Consider the following 23335-nt stretch of genomic DNA (forward strand, 5'->3'; position numbering starts at 1 on the left):
ATTAAAACTAATGATACAGCCTGCACATGGAGGATTATTGCTTATGATTTTTTTCTCTTTTATTATTGATGTCAACTTTTTGTTGCTTGAGCCATATCGCACTGGCAAGTGCTTCAGATAAATGATCATATTCAGGTCAATTTGCTATTGTATGGTCATCATACTTTTTACCACCATTGTCTGGTATTCTTTAGTGGTTGCACAAAAATAAAATCATGGCAGCATAGCTCAGTGGTAGAGTAGTTGTCTCCCAAACCTGAGGTTGTGGGTTTGATCCCGCGTCCTTGTGACCATATTGAAGTTCCCATAAGAAAGATATGTATATAGAATGTGAAGTCAGTGTGAAGCGCTTGAAGTTCCTTACTAGGTGCAAAAGTGCTATACAAGTGAAAGACCATTCAATCTACACGCCTTTATCCAGAACCATCCAATACTTTCATTTGTTCTTTCATGGCCCATAGTTGGCCCCTCATTGTGGTCTCCTGTCTCCCCCAGGCCAAAGAGTCTGAGCTGGCGATAATCTGCGCCCTCTTGGAGGACCCAGGCCTGTGCTCCCAGACCTTCAGAGAATGGAAACAGTGGCACAGCGAGCTCTATTCCGACATCTGTCAACTCAGCCCTGGCACCAACGGCCAGGACGATCTCTCCCCGCTGAGTGCTCCCATCATGACCCACACACATTCCTTTATCGAGACCCATGTGTGAGATTGAGGACAGGACTGGACTCTCTATCGATCAATTGCAATCTCACATTCAGCATACACACACATACAATAAGACACTTTGTTACGTGTAAATATAGAGGGAACAGTCTGAGACATGTGTATGAGTATACTTTTGATAACTGAGGACCCCACAGGGTGCCTGTTGCATGCCTGAACAGAAACCATTAATCTTCTTTTGTCTGTGGAACTCAGCATAAAGTCCACATGCCTGTCAAGAACGAAATGGGGATAATGGATATGTTTGGACATGTTACTGTACATGTCCTTTGTATACTCTATTTTATTTTTGCTCTACTTCTGGTTGATTTTCGGGTGGAGGGGCATCTATGTAGCAGCAATACAGAGGAATTATTTCACCACAACACTGTACTTTTGTACTAATGAACTTGCACCCAGAGCCACCAATCCGCCCCCTTCACTGTTTCTCTTTTATTTTCTCCTTGCATATCATGCTGGTAAGTCTTATTCTATGTTGATCTGAGAAGTGAATTGTGGGGAAAGTAAGCTCAGAGACTCTGTTTAAAGACTGTGAAAGGTTTGCCATTAGTGTTGGTTAATCTCTCTTTACCAATGAAAAACAACCACTGCAGTCCACAAGAACCATTTTTCTATACACACAACTTCAAACTGTGAAAAAGTTAGACTCCTCTGTTTGTGTGCAAAGCTACAGTTTAAACTTTGTTTTCTTAACACCACTCCAGTCTTTTTTCTCCGTCGTCATCTTTTTATTTTTGGTCTGTTCTCTTTCTAAGATTGTGTATATGTGTATACTACTGTAAATGTTCCGTTCCACTACCACTGTGATTTGCTTTTAGAGAGGAACACTGAGAATATGTATTTGAATGTGTGCATTTTTTTCATTTTTATTTGTATTATTTTTTTTGTTAAACTGTGATAGCAAGAGTCCGTCACTGCAAAGAATGCACTTTCTACGTATTTTCATCTCATTGGTCTGTCTTATTGGCCTCTACCATTGCTGTTCAAAATATCAGGTAAAAGCATCTCATTTTCTGAAGATTTATGTACAGTCGACTAATATATTTAAACATAGACAAATATATAACTATATTTACGTTTTGTGTCATAAATATAATGTAAAGTATGATGTATTCTATGCCAAGGTTTTGCATTGTACCCCTCTTTACACTGTTGCTGAGATGCAGTTTAACTCAGAGCAAACCCCGCCATTGATCTGAGGGACATTTTTTTATTGGCTGACACATAGATATTCTCCTGGTTATGCGTTGCATGAGAAAAGGCCTGGGAGAGATTTAATTGGACAGGGTAAAATATTCTGGATCATTTTTCTCAATTCTTTTAAACTCCACATGATTGCAGGATTGAGCGACTTGTAGTGCATGATACACACAGGTATACCATTGAAGAGTGATTTTTGAGAGACTTTTATGTTTAGAGATTTGAGGGGTTCTTCCTTCTATGTATCTGTGTTAAGACATGCGCTGTAAAACAACTGGAAGATTGGTAGTGGACAGACTAAAATCAACATTGGATGCATTGCCTCCGTCAACAATCTACTGTAACACAAATTTTGTTTATGTACCACAGAGTGAGCCTGAGTCACAAACATACTGTCACTTTACAAACAAAAGCTTGTTCTTGACTTAATGAGATGATATCCGTCATGTCTGGCCTACACCTTGCTAAAGACTCAACAGTGCCCCCTGGAGTGAACGACTCAGATGTGTAGCACCTACCGCATCAAGCACTGTAGTATATTTAGGTATGCTTCACCTTCTACTGTTATTCTTTTAGTATAGCTTTGGTTTGTATCATCATGTTACACGCTTGACAAATATGAAACACAACCCAGAGCTCTGTTTTTTGAACTGTTCATTTGAGAGTACCACAAAGAAACTAAATGATGCAAGCACTTTCCCTGTGCCTCTCAACCCTCTCTTTGGCAACGTCAAACTGACTATACTGATGGACTTCCTACATACACATAGCTGCAGACGATTGGGAATGCAGTCTGGTCTGCAGAGTTCTATATGGTACTCATCGTTTGGTTGGTTGTCTTTTCTTTTTCTCTTTCCCACCTTCTGCTCAGTAAAACAGGAACTTGACTGTATACAGGGGGCAAGTTCTGATTTGTGGCCACAGACTTTGTTATCACGCCCTCGTCTTTGTGTGTGTAGATCTGCAGAACCAGGCCGAAAAGGGAGATTCACTGTGTGTCCTTTCAGGGGTGTACACCTCATGGTACATTGCACAGGTGTGTAAGATGTAAGTTGCACTGCGACATAAAAAAGGAACATATTGCTCTTTTTCAAGGATGATACTAGCTTACTGTAATTCTGTACAATAAATGGACTAAAGATGATATTAAAAAAAGAGAGTACATTTATTCTTCCTAAAGTAGCCTTTTTTGGTTTCATATATATGAATATATATTACAAAAAAAAATACAGATTGTAAGTTGTTAAATTTTGACTCCAATAAACTGAATCCTCTGCACTATATGAGCTCGCTTTTGCCTATATGCCTCAATTTTCTGGGAGTAATGAATAACGTTACACATTCAATTCTTCAATAGTGCATAATTTTTTTTCTATACAATTTTTTTTAGATCACCCACTTCTATTTTGCAAATGCATGAGTCTCCTCCCTCTCACCGTTTAAATATTATTCAGCATTATATTTGCAATACATTGGATACATAATATATGTATTTGCAATACATTTGACCGTAATAATCATCATTCACAGAGACACAAGGCAATATAAAGCAACTCGATGCATAAGTAAAAACAAACAAACAATGGTGTCAGAATACTACAGTGGGACAAAAAAAAGCATTTGGCCAGTTTCCCATAGACTTCCTATTGCATTTTGGCCAAATACTTTCTTTTTAACCCACTGAATATTTAGATTAGAACGCATGGATAATGATCTCATGATTACAATAAACTGCAGTACAATTTTTTTACGGATAGATGGCAGTAGCGAATCCTGATTTGGAGATTTCGAAGCTGCAGAGTGGAGGAGTCCCAGAAGAAGAAGAAAGAGGAGCGGTGTCATGGCGGCCAAGGTGAATAGTATAGCTATATTCAATTCGGCAAACTTTCTATGTAGTAAAATGTTTATTTATTTTTAATATATAAACGATGTGTTCATGCCTGACATTTTGGTGTCGTTTGTAATCAGCTATATCTTATACTCAGGCATTCATCCCGTATGACGAAACATCTGGGAATGCCTGGCAGAATGAAAACAAGGCTAACGATTCAATATTACATGCAGTTGACAGCAGTTAGCCCTCGTCTACCTATCCACCAGTGGTTTAATCTTCAAGAACTGCACTGGCCACGCTTTTTCAAAAGGACTTATTTGTACCTTCATTCGGTTGCAGGTAGTAGAATTTGCAATAATGTAATGTGGCGAAAAGTAGAAAATGCAGTCAAGGTTCTGTATGTCATACCTCCTGTGCAAAGTGCGTTAACTTGAACTTACACTGATAAGTGTTATTAGTCATAGGAAAACCACGCATATTATATTAGAGTAGAGCCAAAATAGCCAAATTGACAGAAAAGTATGCGAATCTTCTGGAAATGCAACTGTATTTCTGCATACATACATATGTTATAAAATGTGCTCTGATCGTCTTCTACAACAAAAGACAAATGCAGCCTGTTTAAACAAATTCCACACAAACAATTATGTATCTTATTGTTTTTTCCCCTATTATTTTTGAACGTTTTAGATTTAAACTCATCTGGCAGCAAACATGTTCTCTCAGTTAGCCTACATTAAAGACATGTACATGATTCACATGTTAGATTATCCTCAATAAAAAAATTTAAGCACTTCATATAATTCAGGAGGAAATAGAAACATTTTCTCAATTTCACACTTTTCAGTTGACAATGATGTTAAAATTCAAAACATTTGGTGGTAAAAATTCATAGGTTAGCTTAAGATATTAAAATATCAGATTATTATAACTGATTTCAAGAGCAGGACAAAGTGGTCTAAATGACCTATTTCACCTTTTGTTAAGATTGAACTGATGTAGTGTGATTAGCAGCTGGTGCGTTGATGAAGATGGCAGTTAGTAGATGCGAGAATCAGTGTTGTGAATTGCACACATTAACCAGTGACTACCAACACTTCATACGTACTTCGCAGTAATATGCTTCACACACAGTCACGTCTCTTTTCCCCAATTAATTAGGAGGGACGCATTGATGCCGCTTTGCTTCCTGCCTCCTGAGTGCCTCACTTTTTGCCGAAATGAAGCATTTTTACAAAGCAGAGGGAAAACTGCAGCCCTTGGTAGTTATGATCACTGTTGAGGATTTTTTGGGGGGAATCCACAAAAATCGGTGATACATTCTAGGGCTGGGCGATATGGCCAAAAAATAAAACATTCAGGGACGATTACGATTTTAATCAATTTTAATCTAATAAACCCAACAAAGATTTATTTAAAGGTTTCATTTGTTCAAAAATAATTCCTGTGCAAAATGTTCAGACAACAATAATGTACACTGATTCTAAATCAGTTTTGACATAAACTTAACATTCATAGTTTTTTCTTAAATGCCACAATTAAGTAGTTGGTAGCTATTGTAAACATGTCTTGTAAAGCACCCATCCAGCATTCTGCCACAAAAACATAGCAACAACAGCTTTTAATAATCCAAAAGAAAAAATTCGGGACCACTGGTTTATCGTTGGAGTTATAAGACACCTGTAAAATCTGCTACTTGATGGTGCAATGTAAAAGAAAAAACATTCATCGAAAGCCAACTTAAATATTTTAATGTTGCATGCATACTAATAGTGTTTTTGGCACGTGAGGAAATGAATGTTTATATTTACTTCCTCACTCTATATTAAACAGTTTAGAAAATATTTCGATTTGTAATGTTTTATTTTAGAAAGTCAGACTCAACACTGTGTTGTCTATTTTCCTAGGTGGCTATGGTGGCCATCCCGGCAGTGCTGGGCATTGCCTCTATTAGAGTGTACACCATTAGTGAAATGCCCACCGAAGGCCTCATTACGCGAGAGAAGGTACCCCTATTTGTCTTGAAGGAGGCCAGTCCACTGTGTTTTGTATGTGACAGTTTCACCATAATAATGTTATACCTTTGTCCCTAGCTGAACATCTACACCCCAATGACAAAGTCTGCTCAGGTCCAGAGTGTTCATGATCAGCCGGGGCAGATTGAGAATGGCCTAGCTACAGCGAGAGAAGGCCTGCTACCCTTTGTCCATACAGTGAAGGTACTCGGATCTATTTAGACTTTGTGAAGTTAGTGACCATTATGTTTTGGCACAATCCCACATTCTGCAAACAGCTTTGCTGGCAGAAGAGTTCAAAAGTCCCACAAGAAATAGTGTTTGTTGTTGCAGTGACATAACACACTGTCATAATATTTGACAGTCTGCTATAGTGCTGTATAAGGTGGTGGAGAACCACCTAGAGTTCCATTGTCCATGCGTGCATGTCACTTAGTTCAGTGAAGTTGCTTTTCTTGATGGCTGTGTCCCATTGTACCCACAGGGAGCTTGTGTGTCTGTGAAAAGAGGAAGTGTAAATCTATACCATGCTGGAGAGGGTGAGTTCACTGTAGGTACCGGCAACTTTCACAATCTGTATTTTCATGAATGTGTTTAGATGTACAGGGCATTGTTGTTGCACTGGTGTAGAACAGTAAGAGAGCTGTATACATGTCCGTGTGCACACGGACATGCATGTACTCAGAAACTGCAAATGGCTCATTAAATCGCTTTGCAGTTATTTGCTTAACTGGAGCAATTAGAAAGGTAAAACGTAATTTGCGGTCCCTTCCAGGAGGCAGCGCGTATACTTTGAAGAGTTTTATGCTCTTATTGTTATCACTATGCATTAGTCTGGCGACCGGAAGTTATCACGCAACCGTATGCTAAGTAGTGTGCGCATAGTGTCCATTGTTTATCCTCCATTTTTTATCCTCCATTTATGTTGGTGACCTATTTTCCAATTGGCGTCGGAGACAGATGGACATTAAGACACAAGGCTGTGCTCAGCTATATTTGCATTATACGTCAGGGTTCAAATATCAGAAAGAGAAAATGCTGTATCACCTGATTTATTCAAATTTGCACCCAAATGTATTGAGCTATTGCTTGGCATATGATGTCAGCCACCTTTCCGCAAAGTTTTATCCAAGTCGGTTGTATATTTTTTGCTTAATCCTGCTAACGAAACAATAATCAAACCAACCAACCAATATGGGTAAAAGCAATATCTTGCACAAAGTTAATTAATTACCAGTAACATGCAGCCACAGTATCAATCAAAAGTTTTAGTGTCATGAGAATTATCTGTTGAAAAGAGAGGGACATTTTATTTACTGTGCGTCTTTTTCTTAGATGTGTATTATTACTTGAAAGATCCTCCCCCGGGTTTCCTACCCAGGTTTGGCACCATCACCATGGCTGGCCTACTTGGCATGTTCTTGGCACGCAAAGGTAACACCATCCCCAGTCACGCATGCACACACAGCCTGTAGGGTCGGCTGATATGCACATTCACAAGATCATATTCGGGAATTCATTTGCATTCATTGTCAATTTTTTGTGCGACTGTTTTATTCAATTGTTTTCCACTATTTTATTGTTATTTGAACACCTGTGCATTTAGGGAATCATCAGACACACTCTCCCAAGAATGGAAAGCATTTAGTAACACATTAAAATTCCTCCCCCTTTGAAAATGTTTTTTGTTAGTTTCAATTGTAGTTTAATTTAAAATTGAGCTTTTATAGACTTTCATTGGTGTGTACACATTGCAGAATAGCATGGATTTTTAGACACATTACATTTTTCTGTGTGCATATTTGCATATCTTGTATTATGTGTAATAGAAAATGTGAAGGAAGGAATTTGCTGGCTTTCCAACAAATCTGCCACTGTCGATATGGTGCTTGCTTGTACAAACTTTGCCAGTGGTTACTTGACACAGCTAACTGAAACACAAGATCTACTTTAACGATTAAAATGTTGAAATTCTTACTTTCCCTCTTGATTGTGAAATGGTGTTTTAGGTTCTCGTTTGAAGAGGATCTCAATCCCACTAGGTCTTATGAGTGCCGGGGCATCAGTGTGCTACCCAGCGCAGGCAGTTGCTGTCCTTAAGGTGAGGACTTTGTCAGGCTAACCTTGCAACCAGCCATCTATAACACAGTATTCATGCGGCAAAACACTTATTTTCTCTTGTTACCAAGGTAACAGGTAAGAAGATGTATGCTGCAGGCCAGTGGAGCCGCGCTGCTGTTTCTTCACTGCTCACCTCTAAGCCCCCAGAGCCTGATGCTGCTCCACAGCCACAGGTTATCTATGCCCTTAAGCATTCAAACAGATGCATTATGGTCATGATTATGAATGGATGCAAATTTGCAGTGTTGACAGAGAGTACCAGGGAGTTTATTATTATAACGTGTGTTTGTGAGCAAATGTGAAACACCTCTTATCTTATTTAAGCAGCACTAGCTATTTCATTGTTTCTCTCTAAATATTTAGTTTCTTCTTTTGCATTTGCATTTTGTAAAGGCTAACGATACCGTAGATCAGGGTTCACCAATTCCGGTCCTCGAGGTCAGGAGTCCTGCAGGTTTTAGATGATTCCACCCACTAGCACACCTGATTCATATAATCAGCTCATCAGCATGCGTGATAATGATCCTGATCTTTAGTATCAGGTGTGTTGGTAGGCCAGGACTTCGAGGACCGGAATTGGTGAACTATGCCGTAGATCTTCAAAGTACACAAGTAATGGGATTTTGAATTCATTTCTTCTGTCGAAGGAGAATATTAGCAATCGTTTCATTGGTTAATTTCTGTAGTTAATGACAGTCACGCTTTAGGGACAACTCCTCACTTTATATGTACAGTATGCATTATACCTCCCAAAGGAGGATACTGAAAGGAGAAACCCTGTAAAGCTGAGTCCATTTTGATCATTTTAATCAATAGCTGTATTTTACAGGAGAAGAATTCTGTTCAAGGATCAAAGCAAGCTATTACAACAGCATTGGATTCAAAATACACTTTCTAGTTGATGATTTTACATTAATTTGTCTCAAGTAAATGCAGTATCTGTTGCAAGCTTTGTAGAAGCAGAAGTAGAAAAATGTGATTAATTTATATTGATTATGGAAAATTGTGCAATTAAATAATTTAAAGTATTTTAATCACTTGGCAGCACTAGTTTTTTCCCCCAATCCCTATGGGTAACCAGTAGTGTAATAAGCTTAGTGTGAATGATTCTGTAATACAGCTAAAATATTGGCGTTGACATTAGGGCATGGGCTGATTACCTATTTGACAGTTTACTATGGTTTGAAAAAGTCAAGGTTCCAATCACTGCTAATACTAGCTGTCACCGGTAATGAGCTCTTCTTCTCTTTGTTGAGGGGATCGAGCCGAGAACAGTTAAGCTGGTATCTTACTGAGCGGTGAAGTCTTGTGAGTGTTTGCGAACATAGCACAGAATGTTTTCAGTAGGTTCTTTGAAGTTTGCAAATGGTTGCAAAGACATTCACAAACAGTTTTAATGGTCGCAAAAAAAAATCTTGTTCAAATGTTCAGACCCTTTAATGAACCCTAACGAAAAAACAACAAACCATTGCAGGCCTCCGCCGCTCACACATCTACTTGAGTAAAAGTAAAAAGTATAGTGGGGTAAAACTACTCTTAGAAGTAAATTTTTTCCCCCAAAAAAGTTACTCAAGTGAATGTAACTCGTCACTACCCACCTCTGCTCATCAGTGATGGTACACTGTGACTTACTAAGAATAATTAAAACAGCAGAATATTAACATGTATTTATTTATTGCAACTTAACATGGTACACATTTTTTCTGTCCTAAATATTCTATATTTTTGTTCCGGCAATATTTTCTCTCATGGTTAATTTGTCATAACGTGGCGTCAATCTAATATTGGCCCGTTGATATTGTAAAAAATGTTTCATTTTGTAAGTTTGATGTCGTTATTTCTGGCGTTTTGAATAGGGGAGAGTGGTTAGTGCAACAGATGATATTCTCCTTTTGATTGCATTCCTTTCACGTGCTGCTCACAGGCAACTCCTGTGCCACCTCCAGAGGCTGCAGTCGTTGATGAGCCTCGTCACGCTTCAGAGCCGGGCTCAGCGCAGTGTGTTGCCATCTCAGACACTGAGGCGGGATCAGTGGAGTGTGTTCCAGCCGCTGATAAACTCATCATTGCTATCGCAGCAGAAGAGGCGTCAGTCACACTCGCCGAGATTTCAGCCGAGCAGGCGCCTGCAGAGATAGACTCAGGTACAAAAGATATTGATCTGTCTTCCTATTTCTCTGTCTCTATTTCTCGATGTCACATCAGTCACATGAGGCGTCTACTCTTATTCACGCTTGTGTTTTAATGTTGTGATCTGTCCACCCTGGCTGGTAAAGAATCACTCGACTCTGTTCAAAGTGAGGCGCCTCAAGCCTCCAAAGAAACACCAGAGGGCGCTCTTGCTATATCTGTAGATGCCGTCACTTCATCAGAGGTCATCTCTCCGGCTTCTGATGGCACCCCGGTTGAGACCCTGCCTGATAAGCCCACGCTAAGTTCAGAAGCAGCGACCAAAGAGTCTGCTCAAGTTGAATCGGCTCCAGCTGAGGTTCTCGCTTCCTCAGAGGACCTGCTAAAGACCTCAGATGAACCAGCAGGTAGAACTAATATTCTTCATGTCAGTATATATCCTCATCACAGTTGATCTAAAAACAGCCAATTAATGCTGGATGTCTGCATAATATTGTAAATGACATCCAGTACAAATAGGGGTAAAGCAAAGTAAGTCCCTGTCACTGTTTCAACTATTTCATAGTTAAGGGGGTTGGACTTTCCCCAAAATAATCACAGGGGGAAAAAATTCCCATGACGTATAATGTGGAATGTATCGCAAAAAAATACTTGACATTTACATTGTAAATCACATTGTGTATTCATACAGATACGTTAGAGGGATGAAAAACTTTAATGAGTAAACTGTAAGGGGAGAGACTCTTTGACAGCTTTCATCAAACCATTAATTCTTCTTACATCGGGCAACTCGATCAAGAATAACAGCTGCGGCCATTCAATTGTGAAGTCTGGCTAGCGAAGCATTCATGCTTTGCTTGTGGAAGTTGATTGCTCATTTGGGGATGTCTCAGAGGAGACTTCAGGGTCTCTCAGGCTTTTCTTTGTGTCTTTAAAAAATTTTTTTTTTACATTCTTAGTAAAATTTTAATAGATCCTATTTCCTTTACTGCAGTTAACTCACATTATTATTAAAAGTATTATTCTTTTGTCATACTTGGCCATTCAAGGGGACGTTCATTGGTCCACTACACCCCGCACCCACCCACGTCGCTCATTTGACAATCTATCTTTTCAGGAATATGTCTGATAGCACGCTTCTACAAACAAAACACATTATCAACTTTTATGTTGATGAAAATCCAAGTATAATTGACGTGTTGTCCCCCCCCCCCCCCCCAAATTATTGGAAAGACAGGGGTAAATTGCCAATAAGCGTTTTTCGTGAAAACCTCCCACAAAAATAAGTGGATAGGTGCAAGTCGGCGCATTCTTCAGCAAATCGTTTGTTCTGCAAAAAAACTATGCATGAATACAAGTCTGTGACTGGTGATTTGCAATTCGGTAGGATGTTACTTTAGAAAGCTTTATTTAAATAAATTGACCAACTTTTGTAGTAGTTCAACCATGCTTTATACATCAGACACAATACAAGTGACAATGGAGTTGTTGACCTTGTTTTTTGTGCGTATTGTCGCAACTAGTACCGGATAAGGAGTCCACAGAAACGACGCCTGCTGGATTGGTAGAGGAAGGCTTACAGGCAAGCACACCTGCTGAACAGCCTGCTGCAAATGGCAAAGGTACTGTATCATTAGGTAGACGTGGTAGAACTTGATTTGAGTGAGAGGGCTTGCAGCAATCACAACTTTGTACAACTAAAGCAGACAAGATGACATGCTCACTCATAAGGCAAGTCATGTGACTGACACTTGAAGCCTTCTAGCAAAACATGTCTGAGTTAAATCTGCTTTGTGCTTGTTATTAGACTTAATCTTTTTTCTCAAACTATCGTAGTTAAAAATGAGTGTCAACACTAGATTTACCACTGCAAGAGTATTGGTTACGGCAAGAAAATGTTTCTAAATCCAGAATGTATTATTCTTTGTCTGTCGTTGCATTTCTCCTGCTGGCCACCAGAAGGCGCTGGTTTTAAACCAGATCCGGCACTCTTGGACTTTGGCCAGTCCAGTCCTGAGGATGAAGACTTGTACAGCACTCACTGATAAAAGTGGCTATCACACATCTCATCCAGAATGACACACACTGTTGTCCTGTTGTCAACTTGTCACAAAGCATAAAAGGTGCATTTTGGGGTTTTTCGTCTGAAAACAGTGTAATTCCTGCCACAACATTTTACTTTGAGTAAAAAAAACAAAAAACATTGGGTTTAGATATTTTTTGTGGAATAACAGATGTGTGTGCATGTGTGCTACAGATGGCCGACTGTAACTCTCACATTCTGTGTTGTGATGTTTAGCAACTGTTTGCTGATATGTTGCAGTCCCCGCTCTCCTGAATGCACGATGCGGTGGGTCACCGCGTTGAACATTTGGAACCACTATATGCCGTCTATAAAAATCAGGGGGGAAAAATTGATGTAAACTTGTGCAATTTTGTTATCACCCAAAAATGATTTTGCATATTGATTAAAGAAGTCAAATAAAGCTATATTTTTCATGGATTCAGGTTCAATTGTGTTATCTTTTAAACAACAATTACTTAACCATGCATCATGTTCACGAAGTGTAACCATTGTCGGTTGTTCATTTTAAATTGTATAAAACTCAACAATGCTGAGGTAGGCTGTGGGTACCCAAGCAAAGCCAGTTTGACAGATCTTGTATATTTTTATGCATTTGCATATCCATCCATTTTCTTAACCGCTTGTCCACACAATAATAAAACATAAATACAAGGTAACAAGACAAAGACAAAATTATTGTTCAGGAGTAGAAAATAAGCCCGAGGGCTTATGTGAAATCCTCCCCTTAAAAATAAAAACACAAAAGCTCATCTACTGTAAAGGGGAAACAATTATCATACATAAAACACTAGCATAAGACAAGAAATGGCAATAACATACAACAAATATGAATAACTTTGTCTTAATTTCACTTTGTGTAATTAATTGCATTGCCTGGACAGAAGAAACCTCATCAAACTACACCAAACATTTTGTAGGTGGGTGTCTAAGGAGTTCTAGATCTTGGGACCACACATTTTGTTAAATCATTTGTGGTATGAGGACTGGTGGTAGGGCAACAAGGTAATTGAAAGTCCATCTGGTTTCTTAGTAAGTAGGGATGAGTATCAAATGATAACACAGTTATTCATCCCTTATCAACAGTTGCATGCCTGGAATTTCTTGGTTGTGATGAATGTATTCAAACATGAAAAGACATGGTTGCAGCATTTTAATAGATTAAAGTTTAAATTTATTGAATCAGTGTGCGGATGGTGCTGAACTGGTTGAGTTGGAGATCATTGTGCTGTATTATAAATCAAGATTAATATAAAGCACCCCGGACAATGTTATACTATGTTAAATATGGATACATTCAGCTGTAGTATAATGTCATAAAGCAAGATCAAGTTCATAAGAGACTCTCCTGATAATACCATAAGACTTCATAATTGTTTTTGCATACATTCTCAATACATTACTCCACCACGATCTTTCATCAACTAATATAGCAAGATGTTTGGTTTATCTATTTGATTTCAATGTTATTTATTAGGAGCTTATGTTGGCATTTCTAATTACCGGTACACTTCCAAGGTCCGGGTGACAAATGGCAATATTTTTGTCTGCAAATATAATGGGTACAAACAACGCAAATATCACAGCAAAATCATATATTTTTTGGGGGAAACAATTGGGGGCCCAGAATTGACCCTTGAGGCACACCAAATTTTAGTTTTGCTATCTTAAGCCGCTTCTCCATTGTACGTAATGGTTCTACACCGAAATTGTAAAATCTTTATAATCATTAGAATGATTATTGTTCTTTGTCACATCAACAGTCCTTAAGGCCTTAAAGACTGACCCATTATGGTTGAGTTAGCAAAAGTTAAAGGTCAAGTACAAAATACAATACATAACATGTATTATGTCATCTCTCTTCTGGGCTATTTTTCATGATATTATTACAAAGTTGTTTTCTTTAGTTGAATAACTATTGACAGGATTTTCTGCTTCCAAACCCATTCCTGTTAAGTGATATCGTTAAACTCATTCCATTTACCATTACACATGTGCACAAAATTGTTGGTACTCTTAGAAAACGTTGGAAATAATTTGACCATAGGGACACATCAAATGGAGATGTGTCCTCTAATTAGCATTACAGGTGCTTTTAACTTGTATTCAGTCACTCTGCCTATGTAAATGGTGGTATGCAGTTACTGTGCTGTTGGGTGACGAAATCAGTGGCATATTATTTTTTCTTCCTAATGTTACACTGTTCAATATAGTTTATTGGATTTTTTTTTCTTCTGTCCTCATGGACTGATAGTAATAACTATAATGTCGAAGCACAATTCTTTCCTCATATCCAAAATTATGCCATTGCAAATAATACCCCTTAGGACACTTAAAGAAAGAGTTGATGGAACTAATATTAGCTCCATCAATCAGCATCTTCATCTCCGTGACTGAAACGACGAGCGTTGCTACCAGTCTCGTTCCGTGCCGCTCCCGTCCCAGCTGTCAGTCACATCAATCTCAAACGTCACTTATAAGCAACGGAGGCAGTGTTAAGCTGCGACATTGACGCAGAGCCTTCACTAGCATTGGAAATCTTTCATTCTTCACATCAGGCTCTCTGCTATGTTTCTCATTCTGTGATTATGAGTTTGTAATTTGTCATCAATGCATTTTTCCTTGCACTCAACATATCTGTGTCAAGCATGAACGTGGTACAATAATCTGCTACTGTGAAAAGCTTACACTAAAGAGCGGCCTTTTTGGTCATTTTTTTTACTTTCTTACTGACGAAGTAGACAAATGTAACAAATCTTTGACTCTTGTTGTGTGTTGAAAAAAGGCTGATGCTAATACATTGTTCTGAGTGTATTTAATGCTATAAATGGATATGATACGAGACTGTAAGCTTCCACTTTTGTTTTGTCAAGAAACTGACCCAAACACTATGGCTCATCAGGTAACTGGATCCAGAATTAGATGCCAAGTCACACAGTTGTTGTGGCTTTTCATGACTTCAACATGCATGCAACACAAATGGAATGTTCATATTTTTTTGATAACCTAGGGATATGGAAATTGTGCAAGAAGTTGTGCACCATCTATGCTTTGGGAAACATTGTTGGTGCCACACATGCAATCTGTTAAGCAACTTTACGGCTCCTCAGAGGAATTGAACCTCCGAAAATCAGTTTGAGGTTAACCAGCGTAGTGACCCTTAGTTACTCTGTGCTTGCTCACTTGTGTGACCCCGTGGAAAATGAGTGAAAAAGATGCCAGATGAAGACATCTTGTGATCAAATTTTCGCATCCTTTGGATAAACAAGCATCTGGGAACCGGGCAGCTTGTGGCATCACTTTGTGCTGTTGGCTTTAACTGTGGAAATGTTTTGGTGCCTTTTTATTTTAAACTGCCAGATGTCACAAACAAGTGGGCATGATTATCCACCAACTGAATGAATTAAATGAAAGCACATGCAACAAATTAGTCATAGCTCAACCAACCAATCAGCAACTGAATGGGAGTGTTCTGATCCGGCCTGTGTATCCACTGCGTCAGCAAAATAAATAGTTTGAGTCGCATGGTGGGAAAAAAAAATATCAAAATTTTGTGATATATCAGATCTTTATCTTTTGCAATATTATTGTATCAGTTTACAGTACTGTCCAAATTCTTAGCAAGGACTTGAAATTAGCATTGAAATTTAATGTGAATCACACTAATGAATGAATGAAAACACGTTTTACTGCATTTTTGTCAACACAGCCAGCACTGCAGACAATTGACATTTGACATGATTTTGTTTTACCGGTATTTGGATAGTTATCATAATGTTTTCAAAATAACATCAACATTTTTGCTGGGTTTAATTACTGTGAATGGCCTGGCAACCAGTCCAAGGTAGACCCCATCATTCAATAGTCAGTTGGGATCCTGAACATGCAGTAGAAAAACATGGATGGATGGATAATTAGTAAAATGTGCTGTTTTTTTGTGCTAGTTTGCACAAATAGGAAACAAACACGTAGTCAGGACTTTTGGTTCACTTCTAAGAAACAGACAAACTGACAAACAAAAACTCACAATGGTCACTGGAATGACCTGAAACTGATGAGAGGTGAATTTTCAAAAATGGCATATTTACAAGCCGCAAATCTGTAAAAATTCAATTTGGACAATGGAAACGGAACTGGAACTTTTTAGCAAGTCATATTAGGTCTATGTTTTCACCGTCAAAAATGAAGCCTCCCAAAAAAAAAATAATGTATCGACTGCGAGTCATCAGTTGTGTTCTGATGGTCTGCTACATCTGGGACAGGGCACCTCAGGATAAATACCTAAAACAGCTGAAATCATCCAATGGTTGAAACAAAAACATAGCACTCTTTTGATTTGTATTTCTATGAGCCTGCGGACATAAATCCTCTGACATCAGCCAGTTGGAGAAATTTGCTCACAAGGAGTGGGCCAAAAGTCACATTGAGTGTTGCAGATAGCATTTGCAGAGGTTGCTTCAAAAGGTTGTGCAACAGAATATTAAGGATCCCATTGTTTTTGTGTAGGCCAGCGGACTTAAAAAAAAATAATTCTATAGGACCACAAATAATAAAGAAAATGCTGATTTACTTTATTTATTATAACTTTTTTTTGTGTTGTGTGTTAAATGTTTTTCTTTCTTTGTTTAGAGTTACCAACAAAGTTAACAAACAGTAAAGACTGAGAAAAGGGCAGAGGTGCTAAATCCAAGTCCAGGAAAACAAAAAACAAAACACACACACATAAACCTTCAACAGTTTGGCTTTAGTCACCAGTGCCTAATTAACGAGGCAGGTAAAGAACCTGCCAGGGAGCTAGCTGGTGAGCTGACTAGCATGTGAGCTAGGTAGCTAGCTAGCATCTAGGGCTAAAGCCAAAATATGGTAGGGTTTATACTTTATGGACCTGGATTTGTCACCTCTAGAAAAGGGAGATTTACAAGACAAACAGTAATTCTATTGAATAATTTGTGTAACTTTTTATGCAATACTTAATGTCGGGAAGTTGAATCTCGGATTCAGGAGGAGCAGTGTGGTTTTTGTCCCGGCCGTGGAACAGTGGACCAGCTCTACACCCTCAGCAGGATCCTTGAGGGTGCGTGGGAGTTCGCCCAACCAGTCCACATGTGCTTTGTGGACTTGGAGAAGGCATTTGACCGTGTCCCTCGGGGAGTCCTGTGGGGGGTGCTTCGGGAGTATGGGGTACCGGGCCCCCTGATACGGGCTATTCGGTCCCTGTACGACCGATGTCAGAGTTTGGTCCGCATTGCCGGCAGTAAGTCGAATTTGTTTCCTGTGAGGGTCGGACTCCGCCAAGGTTGCCCTTTGTCACCAATTCTGTTCGTAATTTATATGGACAGAATTTCTAGGCGCAGCCGGAGTGTCGAGGGGGTCCGGTTTGGTGGCCTCAACATTGCATCTCTGCTTTTTGCAGATGATGTGGTGCTGTTGGCTTCTACAAGCCGTGATCTCCAGCTCTCGCTGGAGCGGTTTGCAGCCGAGTGTGAAGCGGTTGGGATGAGGATCAGCACCTCCAAATCCGAGACCATAGTCCTCAGTCGGAAAAGGGTGGAGTGCCCTCTGCGGGTCGGGGATGAGGTCCTGCCCCAAGTGGAGGAGTTCAAGTATCTTGGGGTCTTGTTCACGAGTGAGGGTAGGTTAGAGCGGGAGATCGACAGACGGATCGGTGCAGCGTCTGCAGTGATGCGGACGCTGTATCGGTCCGTTGTGGTGAAGAAGGAGCTGAGCCGAAAGGCAAAGCTCTCGATTTACCGGTCGAGCTACGTTCCTAACCTCACCTATGGTCACGAGCTGTGGGTCGTGACCGAAAGAACAAGATCCCGGATACAAGCGGCCAAACTGAGTTTCCTCCGCAGGGTAGCCGGGCTCTCCCTTAGAGATAGGGTGAGAAGCTCGGTCATTCGGGAGGGACTCAGCGTCAAGCCGCTACTCCTCCACGTTGCGAGGAACCAGTTGAGGTGGCTCGGGCATCTGGTTCGGATGCCTCCTGGGCGCCTCCCTGGGGAGGTGTTCCGGGCATGTCCTACCGGCAGGAGGCCCCGGGGACGACCCAGGACACGCTGCAGAGACTACGTCTCACGGCTGGCTTGGGAACGCCTTGGGATCCCATCGGAGGAGCTGGCTGAAGTGGCTGGGGAGAGGGAAGTCTGGGCTTCCCTGCTAAAGCTGCTGCCCCCGCGACCCGACCCCGGATAAGCGGAATTGAAGACGGAACGGAACGGAACGGAACGGAACGGAACGGAACGGAACAGAACGGAACTTAATGTAGCTGTAAGCCAGTAGGCTATTTGTTATTGTTCATAAAAATAAACATTAATTGTACAATGTTTCATCACAGTGTTAATTCGTAAAAATGAAGAGAAACCCACATTTGAAAAACAATAAGCACTAAGATATAAAGTTCTGTTATCTGTCATCCTAATATTGGAGAATATTGTATTACAGCTCTGATTGTCACCCCAAAAAGAGGGTGCCGAAAACAGGTTTCATCTTTAAGTTTTTGGTTTGACATTCATTTAAAACAAAAAGTTTCATTGCAAACTGTAAAGCTTGAAGGAATCTGGGCTATCGACTGAATTTGTAAGTCTCTCAACATCTTTTATCCTTGACAGAGACGGTGCTGGATGTTTCAGAGCCCCCAAGCAAGATGGGATGTTAAGCGTAACCTTCTCTCGCCTCTCTAGCCCCCCCCCCCCCCCTCTGCTTGTACATGCACCCCCACCATCCCCTTGCCCCTTGGCCTTCACCACCACACAAACAGTAGCTTTAATAATGTTCCGGGAACTTTATGTTCTGCTGGACATCGTCATGTTGTCCGCTGTGCTCTTGGATGTTTCTTGTGCACAGAGGAAGTGGATTTTACAATCCTGACCTCCCACCTCTCACCCCAAGAGCCACATTTTCCACAGGGAGACAGCATAAGGGGTCCAGTTTGTGGTCGCTGTCTTCCCAGGGTCTGACCAGCAAGGAAGGACCTCAACATAAAATAAACACAGAGTACACTTATCAGCAAGACTTACAGTATAAACATGTGAGTGTAAGCAATTTAAGGCTGTTTGAAAAATGGTGAATGTTTTATTAGTGTACACGATTTCTCTGTTGATCCTTGACAAATGAAATCAGACTTTAATACAAACAAACATGTAAATTAAGTAAATAACAATTGCTGCAACAACAATGAACTTTAATGAGTGCAAAGAGTGAAAACAAAATTCAGATAAGCTGCAAAAATGATAATGGAATGAGAAAAAACAGTAATTGCCTGTTATGATAAATGCTCACAAGTTTGTTGCTCTCTGCTCTGTTGCCCTCCGTATCTGCAGCCAGTTCCAGTGTGTGTACAACTACAACTGGAACGTCTGGTGAACAAACGGCAACACAGTTACACCGCACTATTCATCACTGAGCCTCACAGTTGGAGCCCAAGTGGAGCAAAAGGCCAATTACGATGTGTTTGCAGGGGTAAACAATGGTCAAATTCCTTGAATTCCGCAAAAGTTAAGTGTCTACTACTACTACTAGTGCACTGATTTGCACAGACTGATTGTCTGCAGATAGGAGAAAGTCAGATTGGCCCTGCAAATGTGGACAAAGGTCAAAGGGGCACTTTAAGTTAAAAACAAGTGAAAGGAAAACAAAGGAATGAGAACATTCGATAAAGCACTTTAATTGGGAGAACACACACAAGCCAACTAAATCATTATGACATCCTGCACAAAATAAGGACATCCAATACATAAACTGTATGAAATAATACGATTTTACAAAGACAAAAAAAAAAAACGTTTTGAGTGACATACTGTCAAGGGAGGTAATTCTCACCCAGTGGTGTCGACTGAGTATCGTTATATTGTCCAAATGGTTATAAGGTTATGGTGCCCTAAACGAGATTTTATTTTTCGCAACGATTTACATACGCTTACAAAAGAAGTTGACATTTTAATATTGCCTTTAATTCATAAGACATGTCTATACTTTAAAAAATATATAAATCCAACATATTCTTTTTGCACGATATTATCATTTGTAGTAATATTTATTGGGCAATGCTTTGAATTTAACTCTATGTTGACCGTTCCAAATTCAGGGTTAGTTGTCAAGTTATTGTAAATATGCGCAGCTTCCCCACTTGAAAGAATACATTCATCCACTGTAGATTTTATGCAGATTTTATTGAATGACAAAGCAACGTTTTTCTTTTGTCCTTTTTTTAATTTTTTATATCTGACTCTTCATTAGTTTGACAGTCCATCAAGAAGTTTCATTCTTTAAATTAGTCACTCTCACTGGCAATGTAATGAGGAGCATTATCTATATTTGTATTTGAATTAGATAAGGACTTTGACAAAAAAATCTAAAAAAATAACGACAAAATGTGTTTTTGTAAATAAATGAAAGTAGTAACAGAAGCGCATACACATTTAAAACATGTTTTTTACTGTATACGAGAGTCTCCGATTTACTCATGTTTCACCACAACAGATGAGGCTGTCATTTAAACGTTTTAATTTTAATAATTGAGTGTAATTGTTAATGTATTCACATATTCTTATTGCACTATAATATGACATATTGTTACTAAAATGTGATTATTTCACATTTTGTTATTTAACCATGGAATCCTTTTATTTTCATTTACCATTTAGAGTGCAACTACCAACATCATAAATTCAGAGATGGGCACACAAAATAGAATTCAATGCAGGATCACCAATTTCATATTAATTCACCATGCTCCACTTCGCTTATTTTTTATATTGATTTCAATTTACTCCTCTTTTCTTTTAAAATTAAAAGTTATTCGTAATAATTTCTTTATTATAATTATATTCAAAGTGAATTTTCAGCCGATTTTTGGCGCACCCTTAGAGTCCATGGCACCTTAACATCTGCCTATCTCGCCTAATGGGTGAGCCGGCCCTGGCTGGTAAGTGCTTAAAACTCAATCACTGCCATTGACGGCTGTCGACATCAAAGATCAATTTTAACTGGGCTGGCAGTGAATGAGTGTGCAAAAGCACTAGTATACACTCTAGTAAAAAAAAAGAAAGAAAGTATTTACAAAAAAACGAAAAAGAATAGGACGGATTGAGCAGAATTGGGCAAGTAAGAAAGAAATAACTTTGTACAAGGGTAAAGGTTTCTCCCCTTGACTAACTATGGCATCAATGGAACTCCCCAAGAATCATAATTGCATCATTGGCCATCTGTTCATCCTCCTTCATGAGCCAGAAAGTAGCCTGCCATCTGACGAGCAGATGGACAAACGTACACAAATCCTGTACCAATATCTTATATTTACAGTAGTGCATATACATTTGAAAAATGTGGTACCATAATAACTTTAACTTTAGCTTTAAACTTTAACATAATAACTTTAACTTAAAACATGGATAAAAGATACATTTTATAATATATATATATATATATACTAATAGTGAAGTCAATATATATTAGATGACCATTATGAAAGGCGGAATTCTGTTGGATTGTGCCATGCCTTTATCTGTCCTCAGTGTCAGCTTTCTCCCAGCTATTAGGGCACGTCACGTTCTGATAGATGGTCAATGGAGCAGAGTGCCCACACATCTGAGCAGGCGCGTAAACAGAGGCGTGCATGGCAGGGTTAGATTAAGTGTATCAGCTTGAACAGGTACTGCATTGAAGCAGACACACGCTCGCTCATGCCATTGATCATAGGAGCTGTGATGTAATCAGTCATAGAGCTTTGCGTGCATCCCTCATTAACTTGCACCCGAAGCTCTAATGAAAAACCACTGGAGAGAATCTGCGCTTTCACTGTTTTTGTGCCTCTTTCTCCTTCCCATTCGGACTTTCACGCCCTGCGATATCTGCTGGTCCTCCTCCTCGTTCATCTGACGCCCACCCTCCCCCAAATGCCCCAGCGGCTGGCTTGACTTCCGCTAAGACAAAGTAAATATTTCCCATGGCTTATCTGACCGCTGGCAGAGTAAGACAGTGCGAGGATAATTAACAAGTGGCCAAGTCACAGGCCTTGGTGAGGTTAAGGTCATTTCGCTACCTTAAAGACGATCAGCACTTCATCAACTCAGACCCAACTTGGAAATTCAGTTTCTTCCTGGTTCAATTTTCACCACATAGTTTGGTTTGACAAAAAAAGAAGAAGATATTTGAGGAGAAAAAAATAAATCATAATTTCCCCAAAAGTTTGTGTGTGCTTTAATGATGAACATTTAGAATTTTTGGTCAGTGGGAATTTTGGGAACGTTAAATATTGTTCCCAGTGTGAATTGAATGAGCGGATTGATTTAAATTAAAAATATATAGGAACCATTTGAAACTGTTGAATGTGCCATTGGGAATTAATTGTGATCTTTCTGGGGGATGGAACATTTTTGCCCTGAATAGCCAGATTTTTTTCCCAGCGTGTGTTAAAATTGGAATGGTATGAAACAGTGAATGCCTGTGAAAAAATGAGTAAAAAATGTAGAATAAGTGATTTTTTTTCTTTTCTGACAACTAGACAAATTATTGTGAAAAATGTAAAAAATAAAATAGTATATGTGAATTTTTGGAAAGTTGAAAATTCTTCCCAAGGTGAATTAAATGAAGTGAATATTTTGAATTTCCAATGGGAAATTAACTTGTTTTGATGAATGTCTCATCGGGAATGCAGGTTTTTGTTTGTTTGTTTGTTATGTTTGGGTTTTTTTTGGGGGGGGGGGGGGGTATCTGAAATAGTGAAACGTGAAAATTGCGAAACAAAAAAAATATCGTACCTCAGAAGGCATGAATTTTCTCAATATTTTGAAATCGGAATGGAGTAAATAGGATGCAAAATGTGACAGTAGACGCAGTACAGAAAAAGTGATTGGAATTATAATATTAAACATAATATTAAAGAATATGAATGATGTAAGAAACACAACGTATAGGAATTAAATGTAATAAGTAATCAATTGTGTCACTCTTTGATGATCAGTAAAATTGTGTAATAATAATGTGATAATCCCAATAAAAGGCAAGCGTGCGAAACTCCCATCTTGACTCGATTATCTCATTGTTCGTCCTTTTCCTGGAGGCCAAAACCGAGGGGTAGAATGAAAATACATTTGTGCAAGACTGGCTTGTGTCCAGGTACAGCCCCGCCCCTTTGATGATGACAATATGACGTGCGTGCACCTTCCCCTGTTGTGCAATCATCATGGGGGCTATAAAACCCCCACACCGCAGCCTCATCTGGTTTCTC

General features: G+C 39.3%; 2 protein-coding genes across 8 annotated transcripts in view; both read left to right on the forward strand.

Annotated features, from left to right (window-relative positions):
- The window catches only part of LOC147168238 (connector enhancer of kinase suppressor of ras 2), a 73541-nt gene extending 70338 nt beyond the window's left edge, over positions 1-3203 (forward strand). For all 5 annotated transcript variants that reach the window (XM_086085245.1, XM_086085246.1, XM_086085244.1 and 2 more), the window contains one exon: positions 496-3203. In XM_086085245.1, the coding sequence (XP_085941371.1) occupies positions 496-705 (210 nt within the window). In that variant the 3' untranslated portion in view covers positions 706-3203. The remainder of the gene's footprint in view (positions 1-495) is intronic.
- On the forward strand, positions 2881-12525 carry apool (apolipoprotein O-like). Of its 3 annotated transcripts, none has more exons than XM_086085258.1 (12): positions 2881-2958; positions 3680-3774; positions 5664-5762; positions 5850-5975; positions 6256-6310; positions 7107-7205; positions 7781-7872; positions 7961-8065; positions 9817-10036; positions 10169-10429; positions 11546-11644; positions 11982-12525. In XM_086085258.1, the coding sequence occupies exons 2-12, from the start codon at positions 3763-3765 to the stop codon at positions 12065-12067; spliced, it is 1254 nt and encodes a 417-aa protein (XP_085941384.1). In that variant the 5' UTR covers positions 2881-2958; positions 3680-3762; the 3' UTR covers positions 12068-12525. The 3 variants fall into 3 exon arrangements, with proteins under 3 accessions (XP_085941384.1, XP_085941385.1, XP_085941386.1); XM_086085259.1 differs by having other exon boundaries at positions 11985-12525; XM_086085260.1 differs by lacking the exon at positions 2881-2958 and adding an exon at positions 3908-4095 and having other exon boundaries at positions 3715-3774.
- The last annotated feature ends 10810 nt before the right edge of the window (positions 12526-23335 follow it).

Source organism: Leptonotus elevatus, chromosome 9 (assembly GCF_054856555.1).
Source record: "Leptonotus elevatus isolate MCC_2025b chromosome 9, RoL_Lele_1.0, whole genome shotgun sequence".
NCBI lineage: Eukaryota > Metazoa > Chordata > Actinopteri > Syngnathiformes > Syngnathidae > Leptonotus > Leptonotus elevatus.